At 49.4% G+C, this 19,461-nt stretch overlaps 3 protein-coding genes across 4 annotated transcripts in view; all 3 read right to left on the bottom strand.

Moving 5' to 3' along the window:
- Nucleotides 1–1,298, bottom strand: part of LOC146423495 (small ribosomal subunit protein eS19-like) — a 4,622-nt gene extending 3,324 nt beyond the window's left edge. The window contains exon 1 of the mRNA XM_085044618.1: nucleotides 1,265–1,298. Coding sequence (XP_084900744.1) covers nucleotides 1,265–1,298 — 34 coding nt within the window. The remainder of the gene's footprint in view (nucleotides 1–1,264) is intronic.
- The window catches only part of RPS19 (ribosomal protein S19), a 50,945-nt gene extending 47,530 nt beyond the window's left edge, over nucleotides 1–3,415 (bottom strand). Inside the window, exons 1-2 of one of the 2 annotated variants that reach the window (XM_085044689.1) lie at nucleotides 3,262–3,415; nucleotides 1,318–1,388 (exon numbers count right to left, since the gene is read on the bottom strand). In XM_085044689.1, the coding sequence (XP_084900815.1) occupies nucleotides 1,318–1,388; nucleotides 3,262–3,351 (161 nt within the window). In that variant the 5' untranslated portion in view covers nucleotides 3,352–3,415. The remainder of the gene's footprint in view (nucleotides 1–1,317; nucleotides 1,389–3,261) is intronic. The other variant, XM_085044690.1, reaches the window with a different exon arrangement.
- Nucleotides 3,416–4,798: 1,383 nt separating this feature from the next.
- Nucleotides 4,799–19,461, bottom strand: part of CIC (capicua transcriptional repressor) — a 50,831-nt gene continuing 36,168 nt past the window's right edge. The window contains 11 exon segments of the mRNA XM_085044628.1: nucleotides 4,799–5,116; nucleotides 6,519–6,650; nucleotides 9,524–9,655; nucleotides 11,214–11,365; nucleotides 12,654–12,826; nucleotides 12,929–13,213; nucleotides 15,012–15,191; nucleotides 15,193–15,251; nucleotides 16,880–17,111; nucleotides 17,197–17,230; nucleotides 18,572–18,703. Of these exon segments, the coding sequence (XP_084900754.1) occupies nucleotides 4,860–5,116; nucleotides 6,519–6,650; nucleotides 9,524–9,655; nucleotides 11,214–11,365; nucleotides 12,654–12,826; nucleotides 12,929–13,213; nucleotides 15,012–15,191; nucleotides 15,193–15,251; nucleotides 16,880–17,111; nucleotides 17,197–17,230; nucleotides 18,572–18,703 (1,768 nt within the window). The 3' untranslated portion in view covers nucleotides 4,799–4,859.

The raw sequence follows: 19,461 nt of genomic DNA, 5'->3' as shown, positions 1-19,461 counted from the left end.
CAGAAAAAAAAGGGAAAAAATGGGAAAAAAAGATGAAAAAATGGGGGAAATAGTGGGAAAAAAAGGGAAAAATAGTGGGAAAAAATGAGAAAAGAGGAGAAAAAATGGGGGAAAAAAGGATTAAAAATGGGGGAAAAAAGGGTTAAAAATGGGAAAAAAGGGGAAAAATAGTGGGGAAAAAAAGGAAGGGAAAAATGGGGAAAATGGGAAAAATGGGGAAAAATAGGAATAAATGGGGAAAACATGAGGGAAATGGGAAAAAATAGTGAAAAATAGTGGGAAAAATGGGTTAAAAGTGGGGGAAAAAAGGGAAAAATGGGAAAATAGAATAAATGGGGGAAAAATGGGGAAATGGGAAAAATAGTGAAAAATAGTGGGAAAATGGGTTAAAAATGGGGGAAAAAAAGGGGAAAAAATGGGGAAAAATGGGAATAAATGGGGGAAAAAATGGGAAAATGGGTTAAAATATGGGTTAAAAATGGGGGAAAAAAGGGTTAAAAATGGGAATAAAATGGGGAGAAATGAGAGAAAAAATAGTGAGAGAAATAGTGGGGGAAATTGGGGGAAAAAAGGGAAAAAATGGGAAAAAAAGAGGAAAAAATGGGGGAAATAGTGGGAAAAAAAGGGAAAAATAGTGGGAAAAAATGAGAAAAAATGGGAAAAATGGGGGAAAAAAGGATTAAAAATGGGGGAAAAAAGGGTAAAAAATGGGAAAAAAGGGGGAAAATAGTGGGGAAAAAAGGAGGGAAAAATGGGGAAAATAGTAGGAAAAATGGAAAAAATTAGTGAGAAAAAATTGTGGGAAAAAATAGGAAAAAAGTGGGGGAAAATGGGAAGGAATGGGGGAAAAATGGGTTAAAAATGGGGAAAAAAGGGAAAAAACAGTGAGAAAAAGAGTGGGGGAAATTAGGGGAAAATAGTAAAAAATGGGCGGAAAATGGAAGAAAATAGCGGGAAAAAAATGGGAATAAAATGGGAAAAAATGGGGAAAAATAGTGGGGAAAAATGGAGAAAAAAAGAGAAGAATGGGGGAAAAAAGGGGAAAAATAATGGGAGAAAATGGAAAGAAATAGTGGGGAAAAGTGAGGAAAAAAGAGGAAAAAATGGGAAAAAATAGGGGAAAAAATGGGGAAAACCTCGAGAAAAAAATGGGAAAAATTAGGGGAAAATGGGGAAAAAATGGGGAAAAATCAGGGAAAAAACAGGAATAATCAGGGAAAAAATGGGGAAAATGGAAAAAAAACCCCAAATTCCTCTCTCCCACCTGCTCTGCTACTCCAAACCCCCGAATTTCCCATTTTCCCCGTTTTTTCTCACTTTTTGAGGAAAGCGGCGAGAGCTCGCACGAACTCCTGCTGGTTCACGTCCTTCACTGTCACCCCAGGCATCTGAGGGGGAAAAAAATTGGTTTTTCAGAATTTTTACCCCAATTTTCCCCTTTTCTTCCTTGATTTCCCTGTTTTTCCCTGATTTTCCCCATTTTTCCCCTCCGTTTTCCCCATTTTTTCCTCTCTTTCCCTCATTTTTTCCCTTATTTTTTCCCTTTTCATTTCCATTTCATTTTCCCCTTTTTTCCTCCACTACTTTTTCCATTTTTCCCAATGTTTTTCCCCTTTCTTCCTAATTTTGTTCCCATTTTCTCCCTGATTTTCCTTATTTTCCCCTCAGTTTTCCCTATTTTTCCCCCCGATTTTCTCCATTTTTCCCTCGATTTTCCTCACTTTGCCCCCCAATTCCCTCATTTTGCCCTGAGTTTTCCCCATTTTCCCCTCAGTTTTCCAATTTCCACCCCAATTTTCCTCACTTTTCCCCTATTTTCCCCTCGATTTTCCCCTCAGCTTCCACATTTTTCCCCATTTTCCCCTCAATTTAGCCTTTTTCCCCCATTTTCCCCTCAGTATTCCTTATTTCTCCCCAATTTCTGCTGTTTTCCCCTCAGTTTCCACCTTTTTCTCTGATTTTTCCCCATTTCCCCCCTGATTACACTCAGTTTCCCCTCAGATTCCCCTCATTTCCCCATTTTCTCCTCAGTTTCTCCCACTATCCCCTCAGTTTCCCCATATTTTCCCCCTAATTTCCCTGTTTTCCCTCACTATCCCCTCATTTTCCCCATTTTTCCCCTCATTTCCCTATTTTTCCCTATTTTCCCCTCAGTTTCCCCATATTTTCCCCCCAGTTTCCCTCACTATCCCCTCAGTTTCCCCTCATTTCCCCATATTTTCCCCATTTTCTCCTCAGTTTCCCCCATTATCCCCTCAGATTCCCCATATTTTCCCCATTTTTCCCCTCATTTCCCCGTTTTCCCCTCATTTTCTCTCACTATCCCCTCAGATTCCCTGTATTTTCCCCTCATTTCCCCGTTTTCCCCTCAGGTTCCCCTACTATCCCCTCAGATTCCCCATATTTTCTCTATATTTCCCCCATTTTCCCCTATATTTTCCCCATTATTTCCTGTTCCGCTCGCTCTCCACATCGCCTCTCAGTTTCCCCTCAGATTCCCCATATTTCCCTGCATTTTCCCCTCATTTCCCCATTTTTCCCTCAGTTTCCCTCACTATCCCCTCACTTTCCCCTCAGATTCCCCTCATTTTCCCCATTTCTCCCCCTATTTTCCCATTATTTCCCGCTCCGCTCTCTCTCCCCACCTCGCCCCTCAGTTTCCCCTCAGATTCCCCATATTTTCCCCTCATTTCCCCATTTTCCCCTCCGTTTCCCTCACTATCCCCTCAGATTCCCCATTTTTCCCCATTTCCCCCCGGATCACCCACAGTTTCCCCTCACATTCCCCCTATTTCCCCATTTTTCCCCATTTTCCCCTCAGTTTCCCTCACTATCCTCTCACTTTCCCCTCAGATTCCCCACATTTACCCATTTTTCCCTCATTTTCCCCTCAGATTACCCATATTTTCCCCATTTTACCCTCAGTTTCCCCTCAGATTCCCCCTATTTCACCTATTATTTCCCGCTCCGCTCTCTCTCCGCACCTCGCCCCTCAGTTTCCCCTCATATTACCCTCAGTTTCCTCATATTTTCCCCATATTTCCACATATTTTCCTCTCATTTCCCGCTCCGCTCTCTCTCCCCACCTCGCCCCTCAGTTTCCCCTCAGTTTCCCTCACTATCCCCTCAGATTCCCCATATTTTCCCCATATTTTCCCCATTTTACCCTCACTTTCCCCTCAGATTCCCCCTATTTCCCCCATTTTCCCCTATTTTTCCCCCTATTTTCCCCTTATTTCCCGCTCCGCTCTCTCTCCCCACCTCGCCTCCTTTGCCGCCGCGCCGGAAGAGGCCAAGCGCGGGGCCGCCCAGCCCAGCAGCAGGGGCCGAACCCTCGCGATGCTCCCTCATCCAATCACCGCCGGCGAGACTTCACCCCGTCCAATCAGATCGCAGGGTGGGCGTGGCTCGGGCTCCCCCATTGGTTCATCCCACCGCTCCCCCCGTGGCCGGAATGGTTCGGCCCGGCTGGCCCCGCCCACCGCGCAGCGCAGCTTCTGATTGGTCAGTTTGGCGTTTTGCTGGTTTCTGATTGGTCAGTTTTCCCCCATCCCACGTGGTGTCCCCAGGATGTCCCCAGGGTGTCGCAGTGCCACCCCAGCGATGTCCCCAAAGTGTCCCCAGAGTGTTCTAGTGACTCCTGGGTGTCCCAGTGACCTGGTGACAGCCGCTTTGTGTCCCCAGAGTGTCCTAGTGCCACCCCTGGCTGTCCCCAGAGTGTCCCAGTGCCACCCCTGGGTGTCCCCAAGATGTCCCCAAGGTGTCGCAGTGACTCCTGAGTGTCCCCAGGATGTCCCCATTGTCCCCATGGTGTCCTAGTGCCACCCCTGGCTGTCCCCAGTGTCCCCAGCGGTGTCCCCAGGATGTCCCCACGGTGTCCCAGTAACCTGGTGACAGACGCCTTGTGTCCCCAGAGTGTCCCCAAAGTGTCCCCACGGTGTCCCCATGCCACCCCTGGGTGTCCCCATTGTCCCCATAGTGTCCCCAAGGTGTCCCCATTGTCCCCTAGGTGTCCCAGTGCCACCCCGTGGTGTCCCCAAGGTGTCCCCACTGTCCCCAGGGTGTCCCAGTGACCTTCCTGTGGTGTCCCCATTGTCCCCAAGGTGTCCCCAAGTGTGTCCCCAGAGAGTCCCCAAGCTGTCACCATGGTGTCCCTACTGTCCTCAGTGTCCCCAAGGTGTCCTGTTGTCCCCAAAGTGTCGCAGTGCCACCCTGTGCCACCTCGGCGATGTCCCCAGGGTGTCCCCTTGGTGTCCCCATTGTCCCCAAGGTGTCCCAGTGCCACCCCAGCAGTGTCCCCATTGTCCCCAAGGTATCCCCTGTGTCCCCAGAATGTCCCAGTGACCTTCCCATGGTGTCCCCACTGTCCCCACTGTCCCCAGTGCCACCCAGATGGTGTCCTCATTGTCCCCAAGGTGTCCCCAAGCTGTCCCCACTGTCCCCAAGCTGTCACCTCCCTCCCCAACTCCTCCCCTTTCCCAAATGGGCGTGTCCCCAAGCCCCGCCCACCCATACCATCCCAGCCAATCACAAACGAGGGGCGTGTCCCCAACCCCTCCCAGCCAATCACAAACAAGGGGCGTGTCCATAACCCTCCCAGCCAATCACAAACGAGGGGCGTGTCCATAACCCTCCCAGCCAATCACAAACAAGGGGCGTGTCCATAACCCTCCCAGCCAATCACAGACAAGGGGCGTGTCCATAACCCTCCCAGCCAATCACAAACGAGGGGCGTGTCCATAACCCTCCCAGCCAATCACAAACAAGGGGCGTGGCCAAACCGCTCTCCAAACATCCATTCATTCCTTCCTCCCCACCCACGTGACCCCGCCAAGCCCCGCCCCCTCGGTGGGCGTGGCTCAGGGCGGCGAAGGGGGCGTGGCCTCGGCCGAGGGGGCGTGGTCAGCGGGCTGCGCCGCCGTTTGACTGACAGGCGCGGTGGGCGTGGCCTCGGCGGAGGGGGCGGGGCTGCCGGGGTCGGTGGGCGGGGCCACGGGGTCGGTGGGCGTGGCCGCCTGCATGATCTTCTGGCGCACCTCGCGGATCTTGAGCTGCAGGCAGAGCTTGGTGGGGAAGATGTCGGCGAAGCGCGACTGGAAGGCGGCCGTGGCCTGGGCTGGGGACAGTGATGACGTCATCGGGGACGTTGGGGACAGTGGGGAGGTTGGGATTTGGGGGATTTTGTTGGGATTTTTTTTGGATTTTTGGGATTTTTTGGCGATTTTTGGGATTTTTTTGCGATTTTTTCTGCGGTTTTTGCTGATTTGGGGACATTGGGGACAGTTGGGGACATTGGGGATGTTGAGATTTGGGGGATTTTGTTGGGATTTTTTGCGATTTTTTGTGATTTTTGGGGGATTTTTTATGATTTTTGGGGGATTTTTGATGATTTTTGGGCGATTTTCGCTGATTTGGGGACATTGGGGACGTTGTGGACATTTCGGGAGGTTGAGATTTGGGGGATTTTGTTGGGATTTTTTGCGATTTTTGGGGGATTTTTTATGATTTTTGGGGGTTTTTTTGCGATTTTTGGTGATTTTTGGTGATTTGGGGACATTGGGGACATTGTGGGGACATTTGGGGATTTGGGGACGTTGGGGACATTTGGGGAGGTTGAGATTTGGGGGATTTTGTTGGGATTTTTGGGGGATTTTTAATGATTTTTGGGGGATTTTTGGTGATTTTTGGCAATTTTTGGTGATTTTTGGGGATTTGGGGACATTTGGGATAATTTAGGGACAATTTTGGGATAATCTCAAAACAATTTTGGGATAATTTTTGGATGATTTGGAGATAATTTCAAGATGACTTTGGGATAACTTAGGGATAATTTTGGGCTAATTTTGGGCTAATTTTGGGGATAATTTCAAGACAACTTTTGGATAATTTCAGGATTATTTTGGGCTAATTTTGGGTTAATTTTGGGCTAATTTTGGAGCTAATTCCAGGATATTTTCAGGATAATTTCACCATAATTTCAGGTTAATTTGGGGTTAATTTAGGGATAATTTTGCATTAATTTTAGGTTAATTTTGGATTAATTTTGGGCTGATTTTGGGCTGATTTTGGGCTAATTTTGGGGATAATTTCAGTATAATTTAAAGATAATTCCAGGATAATTTCGCCATAATTTCACGATAATTCCAGGCTAATTCCAGGTTAATTTGGGGCTAATTTAGGATTAATTTTGGGCTAATTTTGGGTTAATTTTGGTCTGATTTTGGGCTAATTTTGGAGCTAATTCCAGGATATTTTCAGCATAATTTCAGGATATTTTCAGGGTAATTCCAGGATAATTCCAGAATAATTTAGGGATAATTTTGGATTAATTTTGGGTTAATTTGGGGCTAATTTTGGAGCTAATTCCAGGATAATTTCAGGACAATTTCACGATAATTCCAGGACAATTTTGGGTTAATTCCAGGATAATTTAGGGATAATTCCAGGATAATTCCAGGCTATTTTTGGATTAATTTAGGATTAATTTTGGGCTGATTTTGGGTTGATTTTGGGCTCACCCGAGGGGAAGAAGCCGTGCTCCTGGAAGAGCTGCATCACCAGAGCTCGGCGCTGATCCAACGTTCGCCGCAGGGAGGAAAAAGGAACTTTGTCGTATTCCAGTTCCCCCAGAACGTCCTCACCCTCTGCTCCTGGGGGGGAAAAATCACAGGAATGGGAGGGAAAAATTTAAAAAAAAATTGGGGTGGAATGGTGAAAAAAATCCTGAAAAAATTCCTGAAAAATCCCTGAAAAATTCCCGAAAAAATACCAAAAAATCCCCAAAATAGCCCCAGAAAATCCCTGAAAAATTACCAAAAAATCCCCGAAAAATGCTTGAAAAATCCCCCAAAAATCCCCTAAAAATGCCCCAAAAATCCCTGAAAAATAAAAAATCCCCAAATCCCCAAAATCAAAATCCCCAAAATCTGAAAAATCAAAAATCCTGAAAAAATCCCCAAAAAATCCCCCAAAAATCCCTGAAAAATCCCCAAAAAATCCCCCAAAAAATCCCCAAAAAATCCCTGAAAAATCCCAAAAAATCCCCAAAATATCCCCAGAAAATTCCTGAAAAATCCCCCAAAAATCCCTGAAAAATTCCTCCAAAAATCCCCAAAAAATCCCTGAAAAATCCCCAAAAAATCCCTGAAAAATCCCAAAAAAATCCCTGAAAAATTCCTAAAAAAATCCCCCAAAAATCCCTGAAAAAGCCTCAGAAAATCCCCAAAAAAATCCCAAAAAAATCCCCGAAAAATCCCTGAAAAATCTCAGAAAAATAGTGTTAAAATATCCCAAAAATAACCCAAAAAACCTGAAAAAATTAGCATCAAAATATCCCAAAACTACCCCAAAAAATAGCCTAAAAATAATCCAAAAAACCCCAAAAACCAGCAGCAAAATAACCCAAAAACAAATGAAAAAAACCTCCAAAAAACCCCCAAAAAAGCTCTCAAATACCAAAAATTAGGGGTTTTTTCCCCCAATTTTCACCATTTTTTCACCGTTTTTTCCCAAATTTCCCTTTTTTCACCCCAAAACCCACCAGACCTGTTGAAGCTGAAAGTTTCCCCCCATTTTTTGTGATTTTTTTTGCCATTTTTTCATCAATTTTTCTCCGTTTTTCCCCATTTTTTCACTGTTTTTCATCATTTTTTCATCATTTTTTCACCATTTTTCCCCCAATTTTTTTAAAAAAAATTCCTCCAGCCCCAAATTTCTCGTTTTTCACCCCAAACCCCACCTGGCCTCTCGAAGGTGAAAGTTTTCCCCCATTTTTTGTAATTTTTTTCCCCATTTTTTCACCGATTTTCATCATTTTTTCCCCAATTTTCATCATTTTTTCACCGATTTTCCCCATTTTTTTCCCATTTTTTCCCAAATTTCCCGTTTTTCACCCCAAACCCCACCTGGCCTCTCGAAGGTGAAGATGTCTCCCTTGCACTTGGACTTTTTCCTCAATTTTTGTCTTTTTTTTTGCCATTTTTTTGCCATTTTTTCACCTTTTTTCGTTATTTTTTCCCCATTTTTTCACCGTTTTTCACCATTTTTTCCCCGTTTTTTCCCAAATTTCCCGTTTTTCTCCCCAAAAACCCCACCTGGCCTCTCGAAGGTGACGATGTCTCCCCCAATTTTTGCCATTTTTTTGCCATTTTTCACCGTTTTCCCCCATTTTTTCACTGTTTTTTGTCATTTTTTCACCGTTTTTCATCATTTTTTCACTGTTTTTTTGCAGATTTTTCCCTCCCAGCCCCAAATTTCCCGTTTTTCACCCCAAACCCCACCTGGCCTCTCGAAGATGAAGATGTCTCCCTTGCACTTGGACTTTTTCCTCCATTTTCCCCATTTTCTTCCCATTTTTTCCCCATTTTTTCACTGTTTTCCCCCATTTTTTCACTGATTTTCACCATTTTTTCACCATTTTTTCCCCATTTTTTCCCAAATCTGTGATTTCTCTCCCCAAACCCCACCTGGCCTCTCGAAGGTGAAGATGTCTCCCTCGCACTTGGACTTTTTCCTCAATTTTCCCCAATTTTTGCCATTTTTTCCCCATTTTTCCCCATTTTTTCACCGATTTTCCCCATTTTTTCCCCGTTTTTTCCCAAATTTCCCATTTTTCACCCCAAACCGCACCTGGCCTCCTGAAGGTGAAGATGTCTCCCTCGCACTTGGCGTTTTTCCCCCAAATTTTGTCATTTTTTCCCCATTTTTTCACCGATTTTCATCATTTTTTCGCTATTTTTCTCCGTTTTTTCCCCATTTTTTCCCAAATTTCCTGTTTTTCACCCCAAAAACCCCACCTGGCCTCTCGAAGGTGAAGATGTCTCCCTCGCACTTGGACTTTTTCCCCAATTCTCCCCAATTTTTGCCATTTTTTCACCAATTTTCCCCATTTTTTCACCGTTTTTTCCCGTTTTTTCCCCATTTTTTCCCAAATTTCCCGTTTTTCTCCCCAAAAACCCCACCTGGCCTGTTGAAAGTGAAATTTTTCCCCCATGTTTTGTGATTTTTTTGCCATTTTTCCACCGTTTTTCATCATTTTTTCACCGTTTTTCGTCATTTTTTTGCCATTTTTTCACCGTTTTCCCCCGTTTTTCCCCATTTTTTCCCCATTTTTTCCCAAATCTCCCGTTTTTCACCCCAAACCCCCACCTGGCCTCTCGAAGGTGAAGATGTCTCCTCCAATTTTTGCCATTTTTTTGCCATTTTTCCCCATTTTTCCCCATTTTTTCACCGTTTTTAATCATTTTTTTCACCGTTTTTTGTCATTTTTTTGCAATTTTTTCACTGTTTTTCCCCATTTTTTCCCAAATCTGTGATTTTTCACCCCAAAAACCCCACCTGGCCTCTCGAAGGTGAAGATGTCTCCCTCGCACTTGGCGTTTTTACCCCCAAATTTTGGCTTTTTTTTGCCATTTTTTCACCGATTTTCATCATTTTTTTGCCGATTTTCATCATTTTTTTACCGTTTTTCCCCATTTTTTCCCTGTTTTTTCCCAAATTTCCCGTTTTTCACCCCAAACCCCACCTGGCCTCTCGAAGGTGAAGATGTCTCCCTCGCACTTGGCGCTCTTGGGCGTCGTTGGCTCCGAGCTGCAGCTCGAGCGTCGCCGCAGCTTCCGCTTGGGGGAGGACGGGTCATCGGGGGCTGAGTCCAGCTCTGGGGTCAGAGGTCACACAGGGGTCAAGGGGTCACACAGGGGTCAGTTAGGGGTCAGTCAGGGGTCAGTGGGGTCACTCAAGGGTCATTTAGGGGACAGAAAGGTCACTCAGAGGTCATAGAGATTGAGGAGTCCCAGAGGTCATCGGGGGCTGAGTCCAGCTCTGGGGTCAGAGGTCACACAGGGGTCAGCCAGGGGTCAGTTAGGGGTCAGTCAGAGGTCAAGAGGTCACTCAAAGGTCAGTCAGGGGTCACAAAGGTCACCCAGAGGTCATAGGGGTTAAGGAGTCACAAAGGTCATTGGGGGCTGAGTCCAGCTCTGGGGGTCAGCGAGAGGTCAAAGGTCATCCAGGGGTCATCCAGGGGTCATCCAGGGGTCAGTTAGGGGTCAGTTAGGGGTCATTTGGGGACAGAAAGGTTACCCAGAGGTCACAGAGGTTAGGAAATCTCAGGGGTCATCGGGGGCTGAGTCCAGCTCTGGGGTCAGAGGTCACACAGGGGTCAGCCAGGGGTCACAGGGTCATCCAGGGGTCAGTTAGGGGTCAAGGGGTCAGTCAGGGGTCAGTCAGGGTCACAGAAATGTCACAAAGGTCACACAGAGGTCACACAGATTTGGAATCCCAGAGGTCATCAGGGGCTGAGTCCAGCTCTGGGGGTCAGAGGTCAGCCAGGGGTCAGTCAGAGGTCAGTCAGGGGTCAGTGGGGTCAGTCAGGGGTCATTTGGAGGTCAGTGAGGTCACCCAGAGGTCAAGAGGCCATTCAGGGGTCACAGAGGTCACCCAGAGAGTCAAAAAGGTCACCCAATGGTCACACACTGGTCACTCATTGGTCAGTCATTGGTCACTCAGTGGTCACTCATTGGTCACTCAATGGTCACTCTATGGTCACTCAGTGGTCACTGATGGTCACCTGATGAGTTTTTGCGTTTTTTCCAGTAGCTGCCCAGGATGGTCACCCATTGGTCACTCAGTGGTCAGTCATTGCTCAGTCAGTGTCACTCACTGGTCACTCTATGGTCACCCATTGGTCACTCAGTGGTCACTCGTTGGTCACCTGAGGAGTTTTTGCGTTTTTTCCGGTAGCTGCCCAGGATTGTCACCCATTGGTCACTCTATGGTCACTCAATAGTCACTATGGTCACTCAATGGTCACTCAGTGGTCACTCAGTGTCACTCTATGGTCACTATGGTCAGTCAGTGGTCAGTCAGTGGTCACTATGGTCACCCATTGGTCACTGATGGTCACTCAATGGTCACTCTATGGTCACTATGGTCAGTCACTGGTCACTATGGTCACTCAGTGGTCACTCTATGGTCAGTCAGTGGTCACTCAGTGGTCAGTCAGTGTCACACACTGGTCAGTCAGTGGTCAGTCAGTGGTCATTCAATGGTCAGTCAATGGTCACCTGAGGAGTTTTTGCGTTTTTTCCGGTAGCTGCCCAGGATGGTCACCCATTGGTCACTCACTGCTCAGTCAGTGTCACACACTGGTCACTCTATGGTCACTATGGTCACTCTATGGTCACTCAGTGGTCACTCAGTGGTCAGTCAATGGTCACCTGAGGAGTTTTTGCGTTTTTTCCGGTAGCTGCCCAGGATGGTCCGAGGCGAAGTGGCCAAAGCCTGCAGGGTGGGGGAGGGGAGAACCTCCTCCGGCCGGAACTCGGGCAGCTCGGCGAAGCGCTCCTCGAAGTCCACCTCGGACAGGACCCTGGGTTGGGGAGAAAAGGGGAAAAAATGGGAAAAAATGGGAAGAAAATGGGAAAAAAGGGAAAAAATGGGGAAAAAAGGGAAAAAATCGCATTATTGATAGTGAAATTATCATAAAATTATCATATAATATAATGAAATATAATAATGTATCATATCCTCGAAGTCCACCTCGGACAGGACCCTGATTTGGGGGAAAAACAGGGGAAAATGGGAAAAATGGGGAAAAAATCGCATTATTGATAGTGAAAATGTAATAAAATATAAAATTATCATAAAGTTATGATAAAATATAATAAAATATAATAATGTGTAATAAAGGCGAAGAGTTCCTCGAAGTCCACCTTGGACAGGACCCTGGATTGGGGGAAAAACAGGGGAAAATGGGAAAAAATCGCATTATTGATAGTGAAAATGTAATAAAATATCATAAAATTATCATAAAATTATCATAAAATTATCATAAAATATAATAAAGTATAAGAAGGGTGAAGAGTTCCTCCAAGTCCACCTCCGACAGGACCCTGAAATGGGGGAAAAATGGGAAAAAATGGGAAAAAACAGTAAAAAAATCAGATTATTGATAGTGAAATTGTAATAGAATTATCATAAAATATAATAAAATATAATAATGTGTCACATCCTCGAAGTCCACCTCGGACAGGACCCTGGATTGGGGAGAAAATGGGAAAAAATGGGAAAAAAATCAAATTATTGATACCGAAAATGTCATAAAATGATCAAAAAATTACCATAATTTACCATAAAATTATCATAAACTACAATAATGTATAAGAAAGATGAAGAGTTCCTCGAAGTCCACCTCGGACAGGACCCTGAAATGGGGAGAAAATGGGGGAAAATGGGAAAAAATGGGAAAAAATGGGGAAAAAATTGCATTATTGACACAGAAAAGACCATAAAGTTACCATAAAATTATCACGTAATAAAATAATGTATCACAGAGGTGAAGAGTTCCTCGAAATCTATTTCCAAAAGGAGCCTAAATTAGGCAAAAATTGGGAAAAAAATCAGATTATTGAACCCAAAAAAATCATAAAATTATCACAGAATAGAATGGAACAAAAAAATGTGTCAGAAAGGCGAAGAGTTCCTCTGAAAGAAACCTAAATTAGGAAAAAAATTCACATTATTGATCCCAAAATCACCATAAAAATATCACAAAATAATATTTTAAATAACCACTTCCGGCCACGCCCACCCCCCAAGCCACGCCCACTTCCGGCCACACCCACCACAAGCCCCGCCCCCTCCCCTCCCCCACTCACTTGTCCACCGAGTCGAAGGTCTTTTTGAGGGGCGGTGGGCGGAGCTTCGCCTTCTTGGCCACGCCCTCGGGGCGGGCAGGGGGCGGGGCCTCGGCGGGGGCGGGGCCGGGCGGGGAGGAGGAGGAGGAGGGGCCGGCGGGGGGCGTGGCCTCGGGGGGCGTGGCCCAGCGATCCTAAAAATCCATCCCAAAAACCCCAAAAATTTTTAATATGCAAATTTATGCAAATGAGCACCATGAATATTAATGAGGGGGGAGGGGTTCGCTCGCACTCACCGCCTCGGGGGGGGCGGGGCTGGGCTGCCGCCCCTCCCCCACGGCTTCCCGCCAGCTCTCCGGGGTGGGGGAGGGGCGCTCGGCGCCGGGGGAGGGGAGGAGGAGGAGGAGGGTGGGGAGGGGAGGAGGAGGAGGGAGGGGGAGGGGCGGGGTCCAGGGGGTGGGGGAGGGCGGGGGGGCGGGGCGGCGCGCTGTCCCCTCCCCCCGGCAGCGGGACGGCGGCGATGGCGGCTTTGACCTTCTGGGGGGGCTTGGGGGAGGGGCGGGGGGGGCGGGGCGGGAAGGCTGCGGAGAGAGGGGGGAGGGGCGGTCAGCGGGGACACGCCCCCTCATTTGCATAATGAACGCTCATTAGCATGACAAAGCCTCATTTGGCTGCAAAGCACTTATTTGCATATAGAAACCCTGATTTGCATATCTCAAATCCTCATTTGCATATCTCAAATCCTCATTTGCATACAGAAACCCGAATTTGAAAAATACCTCACCAGCATATATCAATACCTCATTTGCATACATCAAGGCCTCATTTGCATATCTCAAATCCTCATTTGCATAATGCCACATTTGCATATATCTGACCCTCATTTGCATATATCAACCCTCATTTGCAAAACAAGATCTTATTTGGATATATTAAACACTCATTTGCATATCTTAAGTCCTCATTTGCATAATGGACCGTTTGTATGATTAACTCATTTGCATAACAAAGCATCATTTGCATAAATTGAACCCTCATTTGCATAACTCGAACCCTCATCTGCATATATAAATTCTCATTTGCATAATAGCCCTCATTTGCATATCTTAAGTCCTCATTTGCATGAACCCTTTGTATAATGAACACTCATTTGCATACACCAAACCCTCATTTGCATATAGAAACCCTCATTTGAACACCTCATTTACATATCTAATCCTCATTTGCATACATCAAGCCCTCATTTGCATGTAATTATATTAATTAGGGCACCCTCATTAGCTCCGCCCACCCGGCATTGCCACACCCAGCTCGCTTTTCAAAGCTCCGCCCACTGCAACTCTTCAGCTCGAATTTGCATAATTCCCCCTAAGCTCCTCCCACTTGGTTTACACCCCTAATTTGCATAACTCCACCCAAGCCCCACCCACTTCACCAGACCACGCCCACTCCTCCAACCCCGCTCGTTTGCATAGTTAATTTGCATAACTAATTTGCATCTCCAAGCCCCACCCACTCCTTAAGCCCCGCCCCTTTAACCCCTTCATCTCCAGTTTGGACCACGCCCACCATGGCTCCACCCCCTCCTTAAGCCACACCCACCAGAGCTACGCCCACCCCAAAAGCCACGCCCACCACGGCTCCACCCTAAGCCCCTCCCACTGAGCCCCGCCCACCTCCAAGCCACGCCCACCACACAAGCCACACCCACCCACACCACTAATGTAAGACACGCCCACTAGGAAGGCCACGCCCACCCAGGCTCCATACCCCAAGCCACACCCACTCAAAAGCCACACCCACCATGGCTCGACCCCTTAAGCCACGCCCACCCCAAGAGCCACGCCCACCACGGCTCCACCCTAAGCCCCTCCCACTGTGTCACACCCACCACACAAGCCACACCCACCCAAAACACACTTACTTAAGCCACGCCCACCCAGGCCCCGCCCACCAAACCACACCACAAGCCACGCCCAGTCAAAAGGCCACACCCACTCAGGCTCCATCCCCAAGCCACACCCACCGTGGCTCCACCCCCTCCTTAAGCCACGCCCACCAGAGCCACGCCCACCCAAAAGGCCACACCCACCATGACACCGCCCCTCCCACCCAGCCACGCCCACAACCCAAATAGCCACGCCCACCACAAAAGCCACGCCCATCATGGCTCCACCCTAAGCCCCTCCCACTGAGTCACACCCACCACCCAAGCCCCACCCACCAAAACCAGACTCACTGAAGCCACGCCCACAGAGCCACACCCACTCAAGCCCCACCCACTCAAGCCCCTCCCACAAGCCACGCCCACCCCACCTTCGCCCCTCCTTAAGCCACGCCCACCCAAAAACCCACACCCCCAAGCCCCGCCCACCTCACCTGCGCTGCCGGCGGAAGGGGCGGGGCCAGCCTTGGGCAGGATGGGCGTGGCCGGCGCGGGGGCGGAGCCAGCCACGCTGTAGACCAATGGGGGCGCGGGGGCGTGGCCGGGGGCGTGGCCGGGGGCGTGGCCGGGGTAGATGGCGGTGAGGAGGGGCGGGGCTGAGGAGGGGGAGGGGAGCTGGGGGGGGGGAAGGGCGGAGACGCCGACGGGGGGAGGGGCAAGGAGGGAGCTCTGGCCTGGGGGGAGGGGAGAGAGGGGGGAGGGGAGATTGAGCCAAAATTGAGCCAAAATCGACCCAAAATTGACCCAAAATCACCCAAAAATTGGAACTGAGAGATCCCAAAAATAATCCCAAAATATACATGAGAGAGATCCCAAAATTACCCCCAAATCACCCACAAAGTACCCCAAAATTGGCCCAAAATCACCCCAAATCACTCCAAAATAATCCCAAAATTTCCCCAAAATAAACCTCAAAATCACCCCAAAAATAGAGCTGAGAGATCACAAAATTACCCCCAAATCACCCAAAAATAAACCCTAAAATTGGACCTGAGAGATCCTAAAATTACCCCAAAATCACCCAAAAATCACCCTGAAATTAGAGCTGAGAGATCCCAAAATTATCCCAAAATTACCCCAAAATTGGACCCCAGAGATACAAAATAATCCCAAAATTACCCCAAATTATACATAAAAAACCCAAAATATCCCCTGGGACCTTGAATCACCCCAGCGCCCCAATAATCCCCCAAGTTCCCCAAAAATCCCCCCAAAACCCCAAAAATCCCCCAAATTTCCTCCAAAATTCCCAAATTTTCCCCCTAAAATCCCCTCAAATCTCCCCTAAAATTTCCTCCAATCTCCCCCCGGACCCCCAAAAATGCCCCAAAAATTCCAAAATCCCCAAATTTCCCCCCAAAATTCCCAAATTTCCCCAAATTTCCCAAAATCCCAAAATTTTCCTCCCAAATCCCAAATTTTCTCCCCAAATCCCCAAATTTCTAAAATCCCAAAATTTTCCTCCCAAATCCCCAAATTTTCCCCAAATTTCTCCAAATGTTCCCCAAAATCCCCAAATTTTCTCCCAAAATCCCCAAATTTCCCCCAAAATCCCCAAATTTTCCCCAAAAATCCCCAATTTCCCCCAAAATCCCCCAAATCTCCAAAAACCCCCAAAACCCCAAAATCCCCCCAAATCCCCCATATTTCCCCATTTCACCCCAAAATCCCCCAAATCCCCCAAAATCCCCAAATTTTTCAAACCCCCAAATTTTCCCCCAAATTCCCCCAACCCCCAAAATCCCCCCAAATTTCCCCAATTTCTCCCCAAATTCCTAAAACCCCAAAATTCCCAAATTTCCCCCAAAAATCTCCCAAATCCCCCAAATTTTCCCCCAAAGCCCCCCAAACCCCCAAATTTCCCAAAATCCCCAAACCCCAGAATTCCCCCAAACCCCAATTTCCCCCAAATACCCCAAACCCCCAAATTTTGCCCAAACTATCCCTCAAAACCCACATTTTCCCCCAATCTCTTCAAAACCTCAAAAACCCCAAATTTCCCCAAATTCACAAAATCCCCCAAATTTCCCAAATTTCACCCAAAATCCCCCAAATTTCACCCAAAACCCCCAAATTTCTTCCCAAAATCACCCAAAAAACCCCAAATTTCACCCCAAAATTTAAAAAAACCCCAAATTTCACCCCAAAAAAGCTGAAAAACCCCAAATTTCATCCCCAAATCCCTGAAAAACCCCAAATTTCACCCCAAAAACCCCAATTTTCACCCCAAAATCACCAAAAATCCCCGAAATTTTACCCCAAAATCACCCAAAAAATCCCAAATTTCACCCAAATCTCTCACCTGCCAGCAGCGGCTGCACCAGCGCCCCCCCCGGGCCGAGCGCCGTGAACCCCAAAACCGCGGGGGGTGGGGAGGAGCGGCGGCAGCCCCGCCGGGGTGGGAGGGCGGCGGCGCTGCCGGGGGGGTGGGGAGGGCGAAGATGCACGTAACGTGCGGGGGGCAGCAGCACCTTGGGGGAGGGGCGGCGGAGTGCCCATCCCCCCCGGGAGCTGACCGGGCTGAGCTGGATGATCTGCGGGGGAGGGGAGGGAAGCGGTTGGCAAGAGGTGAGGGAGAGGAATTCTTGGGGGAGGGAGGTGGGGGAGGGGCGGGCTTACCTTGCCGGGTGGGGGAGGGGGGCGGCGGCGGCGCCTGGCGGGGCGAAGGGGGAGGGGAGGGTGGGGGAGGGCGACGGGGAGGAGGACTTTGCCCGGGAGGGAGGGGTGAAGGAAGGGAGCAGGAGGAGGGACAGGCTGGGGGGAGGAGAGTGGAGAGAGAAAAAAATCCCATAGAGACCCCAAAACACCCCAAAATCCTACAGAAAATCCTAAAATCCTATAGAAACCCCAAAACACCCCAAAATCCCAGAGAGATCCACGAGAAACCCCAAATCCCATTAGCCCCTCCCCCACAATTAGCCCCTCCCCCGTTAGCTCCTCCCCTTCATTAGCCCCTCCCCCACCCTGTTAGCCCCTCCCCCTTCATTAGCCCCTCCCCCACTCATTAGCCCCTCCCTACCCCACAAGCCCCTCCCCGCACCACAAGCCCACCCCTCTAGCCCCTCCCCCACCCGTTGGCCCCTCCCCTCCTAGCCCCTCCCCACAAGCCCCTCCCCACCATTACCTCCTCCCCATTCCCTCACCTTCTCCCGTCAGCCCTCTCCCCACACTCCCTAGCCCTCCCCTCCCCGTGGCTCCTCCCCTTCATCAGCCCCTCCCCACTGTCCCCACCTCCCCACCCCTTAGCCCCTCCCTTGCCCCTCCCCACTCCATCAGCCCCTCCCCTCCTAGCTCCTCCCCCATACCCATCAGCCCCTCCCCCACCCCTTAGCCCCTCCCTATCTCGCCCCTCCCCCACCCTCCAATCAGCCCCTCCCCCTCCTATCCCCTCCCCCACCCACCATCCCCTCCCCCACCCCATTCGCCCCTCCCCCCAACCTTTGGGGGCGGGGCCAGCGGCGCTGGGCGGAGCTTTGCCGTTGTTCGGGGGAAGGGCGATGTGCTGAGCGGCGGGGGGGGGAGGGGCGGCGGTGGGGGAGGGGCTGATGGGCGGGGTGGGGGAGGGGCCGGGCTTGCCGTGGGGGAGGGGCAGGGTGGGGAGGATGTACTGAACCTGCGTGATGCCGAGGGGAGAGGGCGGGGGCGGGCCAGCGGGGAGGGGCGGCCCTCCCCACCTCCCCCTCCCCCACCGCCGCCCCTCCCCCACCCCCGCCCGCCCCTCCCCCACCCGGCGGCGGCGCCAGGAGCTGGACGGGGGGGTGGGGGAGGGGCTGGGGGTGGGGGTGGGGCAGCAGCGCCACCGAGGGGGGAGGGGCGGCCCCTCCCCCACCGCCTCCCCCCACCGCCCCTCCCCCACCCCCCAGCACCAGGCTGGCCACCACCCCTCCCCCACCGGGCGGGGGGAGGGGCTTGGCGGGCGGGGGAGGGGCGGGGCGGAGGGCGGGGGGAGGGGCGGCGGGGGCGGTGGGCGTGGCCGCGTTCGCCCCTCCCCCACCCAGCCCCCCCTCGGCGCTCTCGGCTCGCTTCCGGCGGGGGAGGGGCTTGAGGGGAGGGGCGGTGGGGAGGGGCTGGCGAGGTCGGGGGGCGGGGGGAGGGTCGAGCTCCGGGGAGGGGCGGGAAGAGGCGGCTCGGGGGGCCTGAGGGGGAGGGAGAGAGAGAGAGGGGGGGTGGGGGAGGGGTGAGGGGAGCCCGGCTGGGAACCCCCTGACCCCAAAAATTATCCCAAAAATTATCCCAAAAATCCCCAAAATCAACTCAAAAATCACCCCAAAAACAGCTCAAAAATTACCCCAGAAATCAACCCAAAATCCCCAAAAAATCACCCCAAAATCACTCCAAAAATCCCAAATATCAATTCCAAAATTACCCCAAAAAAACCCCAAAAACCATCCCAAAAATCATCCCAAAAAAACCCCCCAAAATCCAAAAAAATCACCCCAAAAAATTACCCTAAAATCCCCATAATCAACCCAAAAATCAACCCAAAATCAGCCCAAAGAAACCCAAAAATCACCCCGAAAATCAGCCCTAAATCCCCAAAAATCAACCCAAAAATCACCCCAAAATCACCCCAAAAATCCCAAATATCAACTCAAAAATTACCCCAAAACCACCCCAAAAATCATCCCAAAAAACCCCCAAAATCCAAAAAAATCACCCCAAAAACTTACCCCAAAATCAAACCAAAACCAGCCCAAAAATCACCCCAAAAATCCCAAAAATTGACCCAAAAACCCCAAAAATCACCCCAAAATCAGCCTGAAATTAAAAAAAAATTACCCCAAAACCCACACCAAAATCCCCAAAAATCACCCCAAAAATCAGCCCAAAAATCCCCAAAACCAACCCAAAAATTACCCCAAAACCAGCCTGAAATTCCCCAAA

Source organism: Lichenostomus cassidix, unplaced genomic scaffold (genome assembly GCF_008360975.1).
Source record: "Lichenostomus cassidix isolate B80296 unplaced genomic scaffold, HeHo_3.0 HiC_scaffold_37, whole genome shotgun sequence".
In the NCBI taxonomy this organism is placed as follows: Eukaryota; Metazoa; Chordata; class Aves; order Passeriformes; family Meliphagidae; genus Lichenostomus; species Lichenostomus cassidix.
Note: the sequence above shows the minus strand (reverse complement) of the source record. Positions and strands in the feature narration are given on the sequence as shown.